Genomic DNA, 18,636 nt, shown 5'->3' with positions numbered 1-18,636 from the left:
TTCACTGTCAGGGCGGCTAGGATCTGGAACCAGCTTCCAAGCGAAGTGGTGCTGGCTCCTACCCTGGGGGTCTTTAAGAGGAGGCTAGATGTATACCTTGCTGGGGTCATTTGACCCCTGTACTCTTTCCTGCCATGGCAGGGGGTCAGACTCAATGATCTGCTCAGGTCCCTTCTGACCCTACAAACCCGACCCTAGAAACTATGAAACTATGAGTCAAGCTTTGTATCCTTTGTTATTTCCTAGTATCTAACTGACTTCTGAAGCAGTGCTTCATGTCATTAACAGTTCTATGTTGTATTTTGTTTCTCTCTTGCTGTCTCTTCCTCTCATCTTAAAGGATTTTTAGCTACTTTTTCCCCCCCTTAAGCCCTGCTTGGTACAGGTGGACTGGACCCAGTGATCTACAAGGTCCTTTCCAGCCCCTAACAATCTATGAATCTGAAACCCAACCTTTGTCCCTTTGCCTTCCCATATTTGTTTTTACTCCTTCCTCAGTTGTCAGTCTTCCTTTCCTGTAATACAGCTTTAACTATGGTGTAGGGGCTAGCTCATCATAATTATGGCAGTTTTCCTTTTTATCATTGTTTTCTGTGCAGCTACTTTGATATAACTTGGGTCTGTTTTCTATTATAACATGCTTTCTTGAAGCCCTAAAGCAATTCTGCTGAATGTGGCACTCCCTGTAGATAACTTTTAGAACATTGCATGATCAATATTAAGAATTATTATGCTGCTATTAAGGTTTTAATATATGGTTTGAGACACCAATTTCTAGCTTCTAGAGATGATGAATCTTAATTAAACTTTAAAGTACAGTTTGTCTGGGCTGTTGTAGTTGGTGTTCAAAATAGGTAGTGTTTGAACAGTGTAAAGCTTAAAGTTGATCAATAAACATTGAGGGGGAGGGGAGAGTGTGGGAGGGGGCGACTTGCCTGCCGTACAGTAATGCCGCAGCAAAAACCTTGCTTCCCTCAGACTTTCTTTTCATTGACTCACAAAGGAGGTTAAATATGTCATTGTTCCTCAGGTTAGTGCTTCCATAGTCCTGTTGCTTCCCGTTTTTGTTTTTATTTTTAACTTTAATTTTTTTAATATCTAGGGTGTTTGTTAGAGAATCACTATTTCTTTGTGAAGCTCAAACAAAAGAGCATATACCTTTAATCTCAACAACTCTGGGCTTTTACTAGCTATTTCCATGGACCCAGATTCACAGAAGTACTTAAGGAGAGTTTAAGTGGCTGAAAGAGTGTTTGAAGTGTGAGATCGTCAAAACTCGCACTAATCCATTAACCAGCTAAGTTCAGCAGGCACCTAAGTTTTTACTAATAAAGTTAGTCAAAGGAAGAAAAATTGTGCTTCTGTGCATGCCCAGAGCTGCCTTCAACATGGCAAGTGTGAACAGCTTGGTGTTTATCTCACAACTGAGATCCTTGAACTTTTAAGCCACCTGTTCATAGTATCTCTTCTGGTAGACAAGTCGTGAGTGCGCCTAACAAATGCCTACAGGAGTAAATGCCACACAAGATGCAAGCAGCTATGGTTACTTGTGGTGATGGTGACCCTTTCAGAAGTTACAACAATTCACCGAGGATGAGGGAGACCTGAGTTAAGTGTCCTTTCAGGGAGCTTCAACCCAAGTCTCCCATCTCCAAAGCGAATAACTTAGTTACCAGGTGGCTGTAAGCTGTTCTGGGCAGGGGGGCCCTTCACCCCTCATGTTCAACAGTAATTAAAAAATAATTAAGCCTCCAACCCAATGGGTGCATCTACATGGGTCCCTACAGCACCTTTGGTAATGCACTGTCATTTAATATTTTCTTTTGGAAGTACCAAATGATGGCACAGTAACAGTTTGTACTGTGTTGTGCTGGCAGCTCATCATCTTTTTTTATCCCTACATCACTGTAGGAATGCACTATAAGGAAGGAGCAAGTTGCTACGGTGAGGTTGCTGCAGCATTGTGGATTGTGCTGCTCCCTGACACTACATTGCTACAGTGTATTACTAGGGCAGCACAGTGTCACGTGTAGATGTACCCAATAAGTAGGACACTTGCTTGAGACAAGAACCCTGGATTTTGAGTCCTCGGTGCAAAGATGAGAATCCAGGTCTCCCCCTGAGGTGACTGGCCCTAATCTAGTGATTCTCGAACTTTTTAGACTCAATGCATAGCTCCATAACTTCTCAAAATTTAGTGGCACCCCATTTGAAAAACTAATTTCACTCATTTTTTGACTATGAGAAAAAATAAAGCCATTTTTTGGTTGCAAAAAACTTGGACCACAACAGGGCAAAATGTTTAACACAGTGTAATTCCTATTTGAAACCTCTTCATGCGTCCAGACAAGCATGTTTCCGTGGCTTATAGCACCACAAACCCATCTGTGTTGCCACAAACCACATGTGCCACACATGCACACATTTGCTATCCTGCTAATTTGCAGCATAGTGGGTGTTTTGACACTGAGATCTCCCAGTGTCCAAAAAAAACTGCGGTAGAGAAAAGTTGGGTGGCACATGTGGTGGCAGCATCCACCACCTGAAATTTGTGTGCTGGCACAAATATATGCATCAGCCCCCAGGGAAATGCATATTCCCTTGCGGGAATGCAGCCTCTGTGTTTATCTTGTGAATGACATGTAAGTATTTGCGCACCAGTAGTGCTAATATTGTGTGGCACTTCACATCACTCTTAAGGATCCCTGAGCTACCTTAGTTGAGAATCACTGCCCTAGTCACTGAGTTTACGATCGGGTTCCCTCCTGTATCCTACTGAAACAGGTATCTTTTATTTCAAAAGAAGGGGTGTTGAGCATCCTCATCCCTAAACAGCTTACCTTTAGTTGCTTATAATAAGAGCTGAACGCCGCTTAGACAGAGGAGGCACTGTATCCAGTCTTCCATGTTCTCTCTGAAGTGCTGTAACCACTAATTATTTTACAAAAGTGCACCACCACCACCCCTCTTAGTGGACTAAAAGAAAAATGATCTCTACTCCAGTTTCAAAGGGAATAACTTGAGGTCTTGCTCAAAGCGAAGGTTTCCAGTTGTGAATCCAAGTCTGACAGGTGCCTCTCTGCAGCTCAGAGTTAGTTGCTTAAACCCCTGAGAGTGGCAGGATTTAAGACCATGTCCTTCTATTCCATACTTCCCCTTGACTAGCTTTGGCAGGTCTCCACTTGCTGGCTATTGTGAATCCCATTCCATGAACTCTGTAAGGAGCTCAGGGCAAGTGACTTTAATTCTGTGAGTCAAGTGTGAGAGTTACACATCGTGAGTTCAGTGTCTCAAAGTCTGAGACCTTTTGCAGGTCTAGCCCTCGGTCAGCAGTGATTAAAAGAGCTCTTCCATAGTTCTTTAAGTGTGGGTGTGCTGTTCATTTTCAAGGCAGGTCGAGCTTTCCTGTCACAGGAAAGATGATAAAGGACCCTAAGGAAATAGATAGATAAAGCAGAGCTCTTTGGTTTTCACTGTTTTTCTGTTTGTGCAATGCCTGAAGGATTCTGCCATTCAAGTAGTGACTAAAGCCAAAGAAAACTACTTCATCACTTTGTACAAGAACACTGGAAACTATTGCACCTAATATTACGTGGTAACCAAGGTAATAGCTGTTGCAGGAGGTACCCATTTATACCCATCTGCTTCAGCAGCAGTCATTTAAAGTCTGACAGGACACATGAATATATTTGGACATCTGTGAAGATTAAAGAATCTTTGTCTGGGTGTGCTTCTTAGCAGCCAGATATAAACAGAAGTTTTACATTGTGAAATGTATTTCCATTTCAAGTCATATGTCAGAATACTATGTTAATAACCTACAGTAGACATTTCATTCTTTAAAAATTACTGGATGATGTAGAGCACAGTAACTGTGGTTACAATATAAAAATGCTCTTACCTGAAGCATCATGGGGCCTGTGCATTAAAATTTATCGTTTAGCGATTATGCCAAAGTCTAACAGGTACTTTTTTGGGGGTGGTAGCAATGATGTTTCCTTGGCAGGAACGCCTTGATTAACCTTGTTTCGCTTCTTCCTCAGTCATCTTCAATCCTCTACTTTCCAGCCTGGGCTGTAAATCATTGCTGGAATTTCTCTCTCTCTTTGTTTGTCCATCTCATGTGCATTTTAGGGAGCCCATGCAGCATAATGTCTTTTTTTGATTAACCATGTCAGATCTATTGAACGATTTGCACGCCAAAGTGTTCTGCTTGTAACAGTCACAGAGGATTTTTGTGTATCATTGCTCATGACCTAGTGCAGGGTTTGACAATGTTTTTGGCCAGAGTACCAAAAACACCCCAACCCTGATCTACATCTCAACTTGGCATGCCAGGGGCAGACTGCAAGGGAGCCACGAGGGGCCTTATCCTTGTTGCTGGTGGTGGCTACATGTGCACCTCCAGGCAAATGTCAGGGGAGGGGCCCATGTAGTTGCTGCTGGCATGGAGCTGGTTTCAGGGCTCCAGAGCCTGGTGCAGCTGTTTGCATCCTGCTCACCGCCTACTACAGCTGCTCAGAGTCCAGGCTACATGTGACAGGCAGCTGGGAGGCTGCAAACAGCTGCACTGGGTCTGGCACCAGCTCCATGCCACCAGCAGGAGGGCTTCAAAGCCCAGTGTGTCTGTTTGCAGCCCCTCAGCTGCCTGCCACAACTGGTGCAGACTCTAGGCAGCTGCAGCAAGTGGTGGGCAGGGTGCAAACATCTGCACCAGGATCTGGAGCACTGGCACCACCTCCATGGTAGCAGCGACTGCATGCATGCCTCCAGGCAGACAGCAGAGGAGGGGACAGGGTTGTGCTGCCCCAGGCCCCTGCCCACCATCCTCCCAGTACACATGCAGTCACCACTGCCATAGAACCCAGGCTGCTTGAAGCCTTTTAGCTGCCTACTACGAACAGCCCAGGCTCTGTGGCTGGTGGCAGCTGCCCAGAGCCCGAGCCAGCTGTGGCATGCCAAACAAAACGGCCTTGTGTGCCATGCTCTGACATGGTGTGCTGGGGGTTGCCGACCCCTGACCTAGTGTGTCGTATGTTTATCTACAGTGTTTTTGAATTTTTTTAAAATCCTGTTAAAATGATGCTTAAAGAAATGGAATGATGTTTTATCCTAATGTTCACTTTTGTGTGGAGGAGTGGAGACCTGAAGAGTCTTGTTGCACTGATGTTCCTTCAGACTATGTTTTCATGGCCCAAGTTTAAGAAACCTGTATGTTTAAATAGCTTGGTAGTTGGATCTGTGAACTCTAGTCTAAAGACCTTCACATCTCTATTTTCAAAACTCTTCTGGGTTGTTATGTTCTAGAGAACTAATTGGAGAGCTCTTGACTTCCTGAAGGTCAGGCTTTGTTCTTGGGATAGTGTCAGAGCCTAGTTTTGAAAAAATTATCAGATCCTGCTGTATTATATCATTGAAAATACCATCTCAGCCAAACACATAGACCTATGGGCTGTTCCCATTTGGACATTCATCTTAGTACTACTTTTCAAGATGTGTTATAAAAGCAAGATTAGATTGTTCATTATACAAGTACCTGACTCTTAGAAAATTACAAATGCCAAAAAATACAGCTATAGTTTTCTGTCTCAAGGCAGTGCATACCAAGGAAAATAATTACATTTTTAGGCTAAGGGATGCCAAATATTTGTTTCTAGTGCATCAGAGCAAAGGTCAATTACTTTGGCACTTTTATTAAATTTTGTTGAAACAAAGCCAAGTAAATAGAACAGATTTTAAGTTACCAGTGATAGATAGATAATATTTTGTTGTTATGAAAAGGTAGGGTGACCCTATGTCCTGGATTTCCTATGGTCACGCTACGTAAAGGTAATCGGTTTATATAGTGAGGGTTTTGAAGTTCTGTCTCAATGATTCTTACTAGCAGAAATAAAATGTCTTCTAAATCTAAGTTCTTGCCTCTGATGCTTTGAATTTTATTTATAGAAGAGTTAATCAGTGACAAAGTAAATTCAAGGCAACTCTACGCAAGGTATGAATGCCTGTTTTTTGTTTCATTTTGATCAGTCTCCAGCAGCTTTCCTTTTTGTAGTCTCAGAACAGCGGGTGCAAATAACTGTGCTTTCAGTTACTAGTGCCTGCATTTGATCCCTTTAGATATCTAAGTCCCTGATTTGAGGACCCTTGCAAGGTACTTAAAACATCTCAAATATCCTGAATTCTAGGCACAAACTCCTACAAATACAGTATTGTGCCAACATTTATTTTGTTAAAAAAAAAAAAAGCAACTTTTTAAAATATTTCCCCTGGTTACCTTTGACAAGGGAAACATTTTATTCTAAATGCTGTTATGCAATGGCAAAAGCAAATTTGGATTCTGGACCAGGAAAATGCTTGGATTCTGTGATTTCACATGGTCATGAAAAACTCCAAGTTCTCTGCATTTTTCTGGAAACAGATCTTTGGGTAGAAATTGCCCCATGCTGTTATCATCCTTAGTGATGATTTTAGGCTTTTGTTTTTTGTTTCCTACTCTTACTTCTCAACATAACCAACCCCATACTTAGGTGCAGGACTGATCTTTGAGTTCATAGTGTCCCAAATGAGGTTAGGGGCCTGTAAAAGCAAAAATGTTGATTTGCATTTTTAATGTGTTCTTTTGACTTGTAAAACTCCAGGGGGCAACCTGAGTGCTCTTATATAATAATAACTTATAATATGATGTACACCAGTAATAATACATATATTGGATAAGCACAAAATATGCTTACCAGCATAATAGGATGCCAGTCCCAATATTTTTCCTATTGTTTACATTACAACAAGCAGTAGTTATCTGCATATAGGATAGGTGCACAAACCACTTAGATACGTAGCATATTTTGGTGCTGCTCTGAAGTGTTATCATGTGACTGTACTCTGTTTAACTGCATAATAATTGGTGCCAGAAATAGTGAAGAGGAAGCAGCTGTCAAAGGGTGCTGTTGCACATGTTGAAATTGATAGAAGCTAGTCACTTTCAGGGTAGCTATTAGGAGCCTTGAAAATGACAGGAAATAACAGCCCTAAAACTAACTAGCTCCCAGCCCTGATACTGACTAACCCTTGCCATTTTTCAAAGCTTTTGACAGCAAGTTTCAGAGCTGCTATTAGGAACTTTGAAAATGGGGGGAGCTAATCAGTTTCAGGTCTGCTGATACCACAGCACTGGTTCAGATGGATTGTTTCATACCTTATAAGCATTTACATAAAGTTTACGTTAAGTTCTGATGAATGCACATTCTGTGTAAGTGCATAGCCTATTTTGGATCTTCAGGCTATGCAGTTAAATGGAGTACAGTGTAATAAAAAGCATGTTTTACTCAGCATGCATTGAAGCTGCTCAGGCACCTCAATAAACAATCAAGTACTATATAATAATTCTATAATAATAAAATTATCCCCTGCTATCCCTCCTTATCTTCCCTTCCCAGTTCCCTGAGGAAAAACAATGGGCATTGCAGGATATTCCAGAGGTAAAAAATGCAGACTATTGTGGACCAAGGGAGGAAATTAATTCCAGATTCCAGGGGTCTTCATAATGAATGCTCTCCCATATAGAAGCTAGCCTCAAGGATTACCACTGTTCACAACTGAGCATAGGATGAGAAGTGTTTTCTGACTAACTTGGTCCCATACCATTGATTTTCAACTACAGTGGTTTCATTGACAGATAAGGCCAGTAGACCTTCTGTGCCTTTATTGATAAAGACATTATTGATGACCTGACAGGAGAAGAAATTACTGTTGTTGCTTTTCTTTTTAATGGGAAATAGTTCAGGTTTTCATAGATTCATTGCTATTAGGGTTGCAAGGGATCTCAGTAGGTCATTGAGTTTGACCCCCTGCCCTGGGCAGGAAAGAGCTCTGGGGTCAGACGACCCCAGCCAGGTGCTTTTCCAGTCTCCTCTTGAAGACCCCCAAGGTAAGGGAGAGCACCACCTCCCTTGAAAGCCCATTCCAGATTCTGCCAGCCCTTGCTGTAGAGAAGTTCTTTCTAATGCCCAACCTAAATCTGCTCTCCAGCAATTTGTGGCCATTGTTCCTAGTTATTCTAGAAGTGCCCTAGTAAATAGAGCATCTCCTATTCCCTGTTGCCCTCTCCTGATGAATTTACAGGCAGCCACAAGATCACCTCTCAGCCTTCTTTTGTGAAGGCTGAAGAGATCTAGGTCCCTCAGTCTCTCCTCGTGGGGCCTTGCCTGCAGGCCTCTGACCATACAAGTGGCCCTCCTCTGAGCCCTCGCAAGATTCTCTGCATCCCTCTTGAAGTGTGGCACCCAAAACTGGACACAGTACTCCAACTGCAGTGTGACCAGTGCCGTATAGAGGGGAAGCATCGCGTCCCTGGACCTTTTTGTCATGCATCTGTTAATACATGATAAAGTGTGGTTAGCCTTCTTGATCACTTTGTCACATTGACGACTCGTGTTCATCTTGGAGTCAACTATGGCTGAGAAGGTCGTGCCCCAAGCTGTAAGTGTGCTGCTGAGAAGGTCATACCCCAAGCTGTAAGTGTGTGTGTGTGGTTCTTTGTCCAGGTGCAGTACTTTGCACTTGTCTTTGTTGAACTCCATCCTATTTTGTTCTGCCCATTTTTCCAACCTGTTCAGATCCACCTGGATCCATTCCATATCTTCTAGCATGTTAACTTTGCCCCATAATTTGGTATCATCTGCGAACTTAGACAGGGTGCTTTCCATGCCCTCATCCAAATCACTGATGAAGACATTGAATAGCACCGATACAAGGACCAAGCCTTGTGGATCTCCACTGCCCCCATCTTTCCAAGTCAATATCAACCCATCCACCACCACTCTCTCTGGGTGTGACCCTTAAGCCAATTTGCCACCCACTTGGTCACTGAAGATTTTTGGGTTTGGGTTGGAGAATGCATCTCTTCTTCATTCCTCATTCTGAGGCAGAGGAGGAGATGAAATTCTGGGATTTGAATTTCTAGTTTACAGCCCAAGCTACCTTTGACAGACCCAGTGTGTCTATTACATTACCCCAGCTTTGGCTTGGATTTCATTCTTGGTGAGTTTCATTTAATCTTCCTTAACTTTTGTTTCCATCTACACTTCCACTTTAACCTTTTTCATAGATTTCACAGACATTAGGGTTGGAAGGGACCTCGCAAGATCATAGGGTCCATCCCTTGGCCAAGGGGCAGGAAGTCTGCTGGGGTCAAATGATCCCAGCAGAATGGCACCGGGGCAGCACAGACAGAGCAGAGGATGGGCCCCAGGGGCTCTTACTGGTGGCGCCACATTTTGTCAGGAGGGTACAGATTGTACCCAAGGATATGGTATCATCATGCAGTTGTATATGTGGAGAGGAAATTAATGCTGAGTAGATCAAAACAAAGCAAAAAACTGCACCATGGTGAGGATTCAGGATAATGCAACTAGGAAAGCTGTATTGATGTTTAACAGTTACGTTATGATGTCCAAAAATACAGCAAGCTTTCAAATGCAAAATTACATTTTCAGGGAGTGTCAGAAAGTTTGAAACCCTACATTATATCATTTCATTTTCTAAAATGAGAAATTTTCCAAAATTTGAAAGAATGCATGAAATTATAGTTACATTTTGTATATTTGTGGGAAGGAAAGATGTATTATGTTGCTAATACTTATAGGAGATGCTCTGCCCAGTATGAGGGGAAAAAAAGCTAATCAAGCCAATTGTAGGATGGAAATCCTGAAAAGAATATGGTATTCAGTGTTATATGCAAAGTGTTGTCACTGCTCTCTGGTGAATAATTAAGTTACAGCTTTCAAACTTCTGTTAACTAAGTCTGTGTCATATGCTGTTTTAAAGTCATCATAGATCACCAGTGGTAAAAGTGAAACAAAATCTTTTGCGTTCTCAATATTTAAGTGGGGGCTGGGGAGGAACCAGAAGTCTGATATTATGGTTGTGCTGAGATTGGGCTATCAGCCTGTTTCTTCATGCTAAAGGAGAACGATGATTTGCTAACAAGAGGGCTGTGTGTCAGGAAGGGACTAGAGGCAAAGCATTGCTCTTAGACTCCTCACAGTGAGTAAACGTGCTGAGAAAAAGTGCAGCTGTGCTTTTTTAATATGCACTGCAGGAGATTTCAGCAGCCTGATGATATATAGTACATTAATGTTGAAAAGATAAACACATTTGGAGAGCACAGGAAGGCCTTGTGTTTTTATGTTAGCAGAATGCTTCCTAATGAATAAGAATGTGCTGCTGGCTTCACAGAGCCATATGGCAGCTTTTCTAATTTTAGTTCAGTGCAGATGCATAATTTTTCCTTGTTTTACCTCTTAAAACCTTTTTGAGATATTGCATAGTTTTTTTGTTTTTTTTAAACTAAAATACCTGATCTCAAGTTCTGATTAGAAAATGTGCATATTAATCTAATGGTTTCTTTACTCTGTGCTGTGAGGTATACCGTGAACCTCACTTTATAATTACTTCCCTAAATCATAGGTAGTTGTATGCATGGGGGAAGGGCAGAAATTGTCATCTCAGTTATAAAATTGGTTACAAGCAAAGTTATGATTTCTTTGACATAAATCTGGTGAAAAATTGATAGATTTCTAAGAAAACAAATTTGGTTTTGTTCAGATACTTTGGGCTGGATTGACCCAGTTTGGGTCAGAGGCCAATGGAAGCAGGTGCTAGGACCCAGCCACCACTTTTCCCACAGCAGCACAGGGAGAATGCCCACAACCAAAGCCTCATGTCCATGGGCTGAATCAGATGGGCTTTGTGGGCTATATCCAGCCCACAGGCCATAAGTTGCCCACCCCAGGGTTAACAAATACTCCTAAGGGTGTAGGTTTCATTTTAGTCAAAGATGCTAATGCTTTGAATAATACAGCTACAAGAAAAACTGTGGTCCCTGTGGTTAACCACATATCTGAATAACCTGAAAATTCTTCATTGCTTTGCTTCACTCTGTATCATATTTGCCAGCTTCTAATCTAAAAACAATTTCTCTTTTGCAAATATGGAGCCTACTGTCTTTTGTATAGCCTGTGCTACAGTCAATATAATTTGTTTTAGTGTGTTTATAAATGAATCTTTTGCAATCTGACATTTAAAAGAACACTTAACTAGGAGTCCAGTTAGTTTCTTTTTTTAAATGAGAGCACACTAGTTTGGGATCCTCCATCTGCCTTTGTCCTCTACCAATTTTTATTCATCCATAATCATGTTTTCCTCTTTTTTTACTTTTTTCTTCTTCCCCTTGTTGTTGTGTGAGATATTAGTTAACAAAATATGAACACACTATGCACAAATGGTTAGTTAATACATAAATCCAATAAAATGGAGAAAAATTAAATGCTTTAAAAGCAATTGCATAGTAAAATTTAATGTAGATTCTGAAATGTCATATTTAAGTCACCTTCGAGTGATGGGTGCTTCTGATGATGTTGATTCAGTTGGTACAATTATGGGGAAGCCTCCTGAGTCCCGGCTGTTTTCCCTATGGAGAAAGAAACCTTCTGGTTTTAGTTATAAGAAAAGTCTCTGTTCATACTTCCAATCTGTTATTTCAGTAAATAAGGATATGTGATGTTGGATGGACGTGACATTTTAATAACATCTCTGGGAAAAGATGGAAAGAATAAATTGTATGTAACTGCTCAGAAATTCTTTTACAGTTAGTTTTTTGCCTGGATTTTTTTTGGTTTTTTTTTTTTTTTTTTACATCATCTGTAGTGCTGCTGTATTGGCAGGAGAAGAAAAATCTGAAATATCAGTTTCAGATATATGCATCATGATGCTTGTGGTGTAGAATGCAGTACACCAGATGTATTTCAAATCTATTGTCTGTTTGCCCCATGCTTATCTTCAGAACGCTTGTATTGCTGTTTGTTTAAGGCCTCCTCATTCACCTCTCCCTTTCTGTTCTTTTGTTCTACTAGGAAGCATGCATAATAATTACTACTATGGGAAAAATAAACATAAAGAAAATATTGATGCAGATCTTTTTCTTTTCTTTTGTAGTGTGACTCATATTAACATAGTCCTTGAAGAGACTGAGGGTTTGTCCTTTGCTTTGAAAATGGAAATCTCATTAATTTGGATTGGATTTCTGTATTGCAGGGAAGAGATTGGTCAAGGAGGGATTGTTCCTCAAAGCCGTTTCATTGAGGAAAAGGGGAAAACATAAAAAAAAAAAAAAAAGACAAAAAGGAATCATTACATTGTTTATCCAGTCTGGATTGTGCATCTGCATGGATATGGTGTTAGAAAAAAGGGGGTGAGGGAGCAGAGAGAGAGTGAGCTCATTCTTTTATGGGTTATTTATCTGTCAGGGATAAAGGTACCCAAAAGATTTCAGGAAGGGGGAGAATTAGAAGCAGTAAATAAGATGATAAAAAGTTTTCTATGTTAAAATGTTCCAAGACATTTTTAATTATTGCCCTCAGCTACTGTTCCTTCAGTTTCAGAATTCCAACTAAGCGAATGTGATAACCTTCTGGTTTATTTGTATGAATCTAGGATGGGCTTCAACTAAACCATGAGATGTTCCCATTGCTGAGCTTACTGAATATTTGCTAAAATGTTTTTTTTAATTAGTTTTTACTTTTATTTATATACCCGTACATATGCGCTAAATATATGTGGTTTATGACTGACTACTGACCACATTCCCTTTTAAAAATATTAATCAGTCTCGTTTGGCTTAGTAACACTTACAGAAGTTTTTAAAAAGCCACAGTTTAAAATAGAAACTACACGTTTTACTAAAATGCTACATAATTGCATGCATGTATGTATATGTGTATGAGTGTGTGTATAATATATGTGTGTGTGTATATGTATATAGTTACTTGACACAGTAGTTTGTCTTGAAAGAGTCCTGTTGTCTTGTCTTATTTTATTTTTAACTCAGCCTAAACTCTTCACTAAACAAAGTTCATAATTATTTTGTGTTTTGTTTCCAGATTACATTAATTCTGCTTAAAGTGCACAAAATTAACACTCACATGAATAGGATCAGATTCTGGTTTGCACTCATCCTTGCACTACTTAGAACAGAGTGGCCACATCTGCGCGAGATGTTGACTAGTCACTTCATACTTGTGTATACTTGACAAGTACCAAATGGCTTTTAGGTGATGCTGACTGTGCAGTAGCTAGTTACTGACATAGGTCACAGGTCCTCACTGAACCACATCCCTGTCCCACTGTTCAAATCCTGCATTGCCATAGGATCTTAACATTTTCTAAGTGTTTTAAGTATGAGCAGTTTCCATGATGTTCTAACAAATGCTACAGCTTGGAGAATCACAGAGCCCTAACTGGCTTCTCTGAGATCTCCTGTCCTGTCTCCTGAGCAGCTGCAGTGGAAAATCTGCCCATTATATTCAGTCACATAAATAGGCCCATTGATTTCTGTGGGACTACTTGTGTGAGTAAAGATAACTCCCAAGAAAGAGACTTGGCAGGATTGGACCGTCTATTTCATTTTTGTCAACCCTGAACATTCACAGATCATGAGCCAGGGCCTCCAGAAATCATTAAAATGATTTGATGGCTTAAATTTCATGAGACTTTAATAAGAAATGTGTTATTTTTATCTTTTGTTCTTTGAAGCTGTAGTGTTTATGTATTTAAGATTTCTAGCCATTATTCTAATGCAAGAAGCGTGCTCAAAAAATGATAGCTTTAATTCACACTTGACCCCGAGAGCTGAAGCCTTTATGAGAAACACCAGATATTAATCGCATGATAAAAATCTTGGTTGCTGGCAACACTTAATTTGTATAGCTGTTTTGGTTTAATCCTTTCCTAAAACAAAATTCCAACCGTATTTCAGTGAATGTGCTGTAGCTCTGAAAAATGTGATGCATTTCAGAAGCTTATAAGCATTATTTAAAAAGCATAGAATGCTGCTATCCTTCCATGATTGCATATCTCCAGATGCATGTTCTTTCTCTGCATTGCTTGTGGCTTCCCCAATGTAGGCAATAGTTTAATAAAAAAAATTGAGAAATTACTGTAAAACATGCAAATCTTCACTGGCTACAATCTTAGACCAGATCTTGCATTAATTTCATGAACATAAACCATGGCTGACCCTTAGTTGAGAGAGCTTATATGTCTGAGGATACTTGGATAGGTAGCCATCAAGAAGCTGTCTGCATGAGTTTTTACTTTTCAGTTTGCAGACAAGGTTCTTTTGGGTAGATATAATATCTTTTACTAGACCAACTAAATAATAAAAGATCTCACATCTGCCCAAAGAACCTTGTCTATGTACGTCCTTAGACCAACATAACTATAACCAACAACCTACTTTTCAATTTTACTTTTCAGTTAGATTATAGACCTTATAGATCCCAAAATCCTGCACCTGGGTCCCACTCTCAGTGCTTTTTAGAATACCTAGACTGTTAAACCAAAGCTGCCTAGTCCAAAAAGTTTCGGAACCCCTGATCTAAAACATTCGTCTAGCCATGAGAATTCTCAAGTCAGTAACATTTTGATTACCCTAGAGCCTGTGTCCTGCTAATCCCTGACTTTGACTTGATTTTTAAGGGACCCTATCTCAAGAGAATTTGTAAAACAGTTATATAAAAGTTGAAACCTGAAAATCCCAACTCTGAAAAGGCATAAACAATTTAGCTCCAATTCTGTGACATTCAAGAAGGTATTAAATGCTACAGTAGTGAAGGTATTAAAGTGCTAAGATGCTATTTAAAAAAATATAGACTATGCCATTGCAGTTATTTTGTGGTGCAAAAACAAGGATTGTTTCTATCAGCGAGAGAACGGACATGCATATACACTACATCCCCAGATCTTGCCGGATCCCCCTACTCTTACATTGTTTTGTAACATGACCATTATCCATCCCTCTCTTATCCTATGTACCTAGGCTAGCAGCATTTCAGTCATGGGTAAAATGATTAGTGTATGTGCATAGATTTTAACGCATTAAAATTCATCAGACTAGTATAGATATGTAAGATGAGAATTATTTCTTTAACAGATGTTCACGGATTTTGGGGGTTGTCCATGGATTTTAAGTACCATCTTCCTGCTTGCTTTGTGTCTGGAGGGGTAGGGTAACTACATTCATTTTATCCTCCTAGCCTCTACCAAGGAAACAATTTGGAGGAAGATCTGAGAGGGCTTCAAATACTCAATGGAAAATACTGTAGGTTTGGGTCTTTCTTTGGTACCTTTTAATTTCTATGAGCAATACTTTAATTTTCTCCCACAGATGCGCTTTGCAAATTCTTAATGGCCCTTCTGCATATGGAATTTTTAATAATTCTTATCAGACTGGGATTTCTGGTGATTCAGTGATGTAGAAAATATAAACTTTGGAGTGGGAGTGCAACAATCTCAGTTTATCCTATTTGTCGTCTTTTAAATATTTTTAGGTATTTACAACATTACAGTACAATAGCATACCTAAAAATTGTAGGAGTTTGGAATGTTCAGTAACTATTTAGCTCATAAGTTTGTATTGATCTCCTAGTATAAAAAGTATTTTAACATGATGGTTATTAACACAATCCATTAATCACGTTTCATTAACTTTAAGCCTAGTGGTGTGTATATGTTCTTTTATAGGGGGTTTTTTCAATAATTTTTGGTGAATGTATCTTTAAATGCCAAGATGATGTTTTTCAAAAAACAAAAGTGTAGGATAATTAATACAGGTTGTCATAATTCTGAGTGCAATTTTGGTTACTTATTTAGTTTATTAAATATCTTGACTCAAATTCTGGTTTAGATGTTTAATCAATATAGAAATACATAGATACAAGCAAATATTCTGATCATATCTTGTCAGCAGTCATTGGTGGTATTATCTTCCTCAAAAGTTGTTTGCTTTTGTTGTTTATAATTTTCATGCAGTGCACTCAAGGTTATATGTATTTTATGTACACATTGGTAAATGATACTAGTTTTCAAGTTACAATGTAATTCTTTTTTCATATGTTTGTTTTAACTTGGGGTGGGGTGGAAATGGGAGTGCCAAGCCTACTATACATTGCCTAAACTCAGGAGTGGAGCCCGATGTTCTATTCCCTTTTATTTTTAAATGTGTAGGCAGGAGCTTTCCAAGCTCTTATAGATAGCTCTCCTAATACATGTTTTTCCTAACCTGAAACTCTTGTGTAGTTTCTGATCACTTCTTTGTAAATAAAGATCCTGTGTCATTCTAAATAGTGTATATATACCCAATGGTTTAGTCTAATATCTACCAGGGACTAGGATGAAACCATTATATTGATTTATTTATATTCTAAAAAATAACTTGTCAAATTGGGTATAATACACTAGTCAGACTTCTGTTGTATCGGAATGGAAATCTCTTTAATCTCATTGGCAATGTTGTTGCCCTGTGACTACTTGGTAGCTATGTAACAGTGTACTAAGACTTGACAATGCATAATACTTCTAGTATGTTATTTAATGCATAGTCTTCTTTATTGTAGAAAAAGCTGCAGCAGCCAATGAAGACGAAGTACAAAAAGCAGATGTGTCATCTACAGGTCAGAGTGTCATTGACAAGGATGCACTTGGACCAATGATGCTTGAGGTGAAGGGCACAGTTTTCATTGTACTGTATTTGAATTAATTTTGCTACCTATAATAACAAAATGAGTGTCTAGGAATGAAAAAAGCAAAGTGGGGCTGGCTCTGAAATGAATGGTCAAGTAGTATGGTTTTAAGAAATGCCATCATGGCGTTATTATGCTGTTTCGCATAGGTTATTGCTTGTTATTCCCATAGGTTACTGGGGGGTGAGGGGAAGAAACACCTCTTGTTTATTCCAAGAGCAGTAAGATTAGAATAGCATTGATTATATATTTAATTGCTGGAATTTTCATAGTATTTATGTTTCAGCTTTTTAGGAAATGTCTTTATTTTTGTGTGTTTATATGTACGTAGTTTATACACTGTGAAACCTGAGAGATTTGGAGCGCTCAGATGTATACTAGTATTGATTTATGCATGTGCACTGTGTAGGAGTGCATCCTCTTAAACTGTACATCATTGCCACAGTCTTAATAACTTTTGCCATTACATTATAGGGAGTATGATTATTTCCCCTGCAGAATGCTAAACAAATCACTTGTGAGAATTCTTCAGGATAAAACTTTTGGTTAGCTTAGCATGGTTAAAAGCTCTAGCTCTTTAAATGAGCCATTGATATCATTGCTATGTATTGTGTAGATGCATCATCTGGGATGCGAATATATTATGTTACTATCGCATACTCTCTGTGGCACTGATATTTTATCTGTGTTAGCTCTGTTGCAAACAGTTAATACCCATTCTAACTGTAGACTTTCTCTCTAAGGATAGATAAACATTGGTTTAGATAAAAACAAAAAAAGAGTTCTGAGTCCAGCTGGAGGAGCCAAGTTTGACAGATCAAAATTATGCTATTATTCCCAAAACATAGCAGGAGCCTGGTTATAAACTGTTATAACTATACCAATTATATATATTTGAACTGCTTTCCATGATTCATTAGATAAAAACACAAACAGTTGATATTGTTCCCTGCACTGCACATGGATAAATGCACTAAAAATACTCCAGAACTAAAAAGGTTAGAACTATTTGTTCATCAAAGTTGTCCTTTGGAAAGCTAGTTCATTAATTTAATTAAATAAACACTATAATTAATATTTATTAAACATGCTCACTGAACTGAATGTTGGGGGGGGGTTGCTGACTATTGGAGTTAAGCCTCATAACTCTTATGTTGTTAGATAAAATTCTAATCTCATATATCTGTTAATTTGATTATAAGAATCTGTTGTAATCACATGGATTTAAAAAAAAATTATGCTAAAAAGACATTAAGACTAAAAAAACTACCTTCTCCTATTGTGTGTAAATTGTAGTAAATATAGTAGGTAAAATGCCTGCTTATTAGCCAACCATTAATTTATTAAGGTTTAGTTTCTTTTTTCCTCTACTTTGAAATATGTTTTGTTCAAGCCCTTGTGCAACAGATATATAAAAGATTGCACAGTTGTTAAGCATTCACTGTGTAAAGACTACAGATATATTCTGTGCTTCTGTGTAAGGAAATATGATTTGGTCTTTTCCATCTCTTTATGTACCTCAGTCTTGATACGTCCACATTTTTTTCTTTTGCCAAGTAAGGAAAATAATGGATGTACCGGTGGACTCGGTGCTAGTTCTATTTGTTTTAGGAACTTTGTTGTCTGTTTCTAGTAAAGAATATAATTTAGATGTCCTCGTGTTTTCCTGTTGAAGAAAGTGAGTCGAGTTCATAATAATCACTGGTTTTGGTGGGACATTTCAGCCAGATACAGATGTTACACTTTTACCTGTGTAGGTGATCAGAAACCAGTCCAGACCCATAATAGAACTGAAGTTTGGCACACGTAGACTAGCTTAAAAATAGTGGAACCCAGTCTAAGATTTGTCCCCACCACCAAGGGGTGAACGTGTGTTCTGTTCACCACTGGTCTAAACTACACCACTTAGAGAAAACGGCATAACTTAGGTTGATTCTGCCTTTGGCTTTCTTTAATGTCTGTACCTAGCCTTTCTGTCTAAATGTGAAGAAAACAGTGAGACAGTAATGAACAGAAACTCAGAACCCAACTTCCTCTGTTCCATTGTGTCCTCTGAAAGAAG

At 39.1% G+C, this 18,636-nt stretch overlaps 1 protein-coding gene and 1 long non-coding RNA gene across 5 annotated transcripts in view; both read left to right on the top strand.

Annotated features, from left to right (window-relative positions):
- The window catches only part of LOC109319463, a 19,821-nt gene extending 5,647 nt beyond the window's left edge, over window positions 1-14,174 (top strand). Inside the window, exons 2-3 of the long non-coding RNA XR_002103511.1 lie at window positions 7,887-7,890; window positions 14,163-14,174. This is a non-coding gene — a long non-coding RNA (uncharacterized LOC109319463). The remainder of the gene's footprint in view (window positions 1-7,886; window positions 7,891-14,162) is intronic.
- The window catches only part of NCOA2 (nuclear receptor coactivator 2), a 267,032-nt gene that overhangs the window by 179,295 nt on the left and 69,101 nt on the right, over window positions 1-18,636 (top strand). For all 4 annotated transcript variants that reach the window (XM_019549043.1, XM_019549019.1, XM_019549026.1 and 1 more), the window contains one exon: window positions 16,449-16,552. In XM_019549043.1, the coding sequence (XP_019404588.1) occupies window positions 16,449-16,552 (104 nt within the window). The remainder of the gene's footprint in view (window positions 1-16,448; window positions 16,553-18,636) is intronic.

Source organism: Crocodylus porosus, unplaced genomic scaffold, assembly GCF_001723895.1.
Source record: "Crocodylus porosus isolate Cpor-Errol unplaced genomic scaffold, CroPor_comp1, whole genome shotgun sequence".
Taxonomy (NCBI): Eukaryota; Metazoa; Chordata; order Crocodylia; family Crocodylidae; genus Crocodylus; species Crocodylus porosus.
This window is presented reverse-complemented; position numbering and strand designations above follow the sequence as displayed.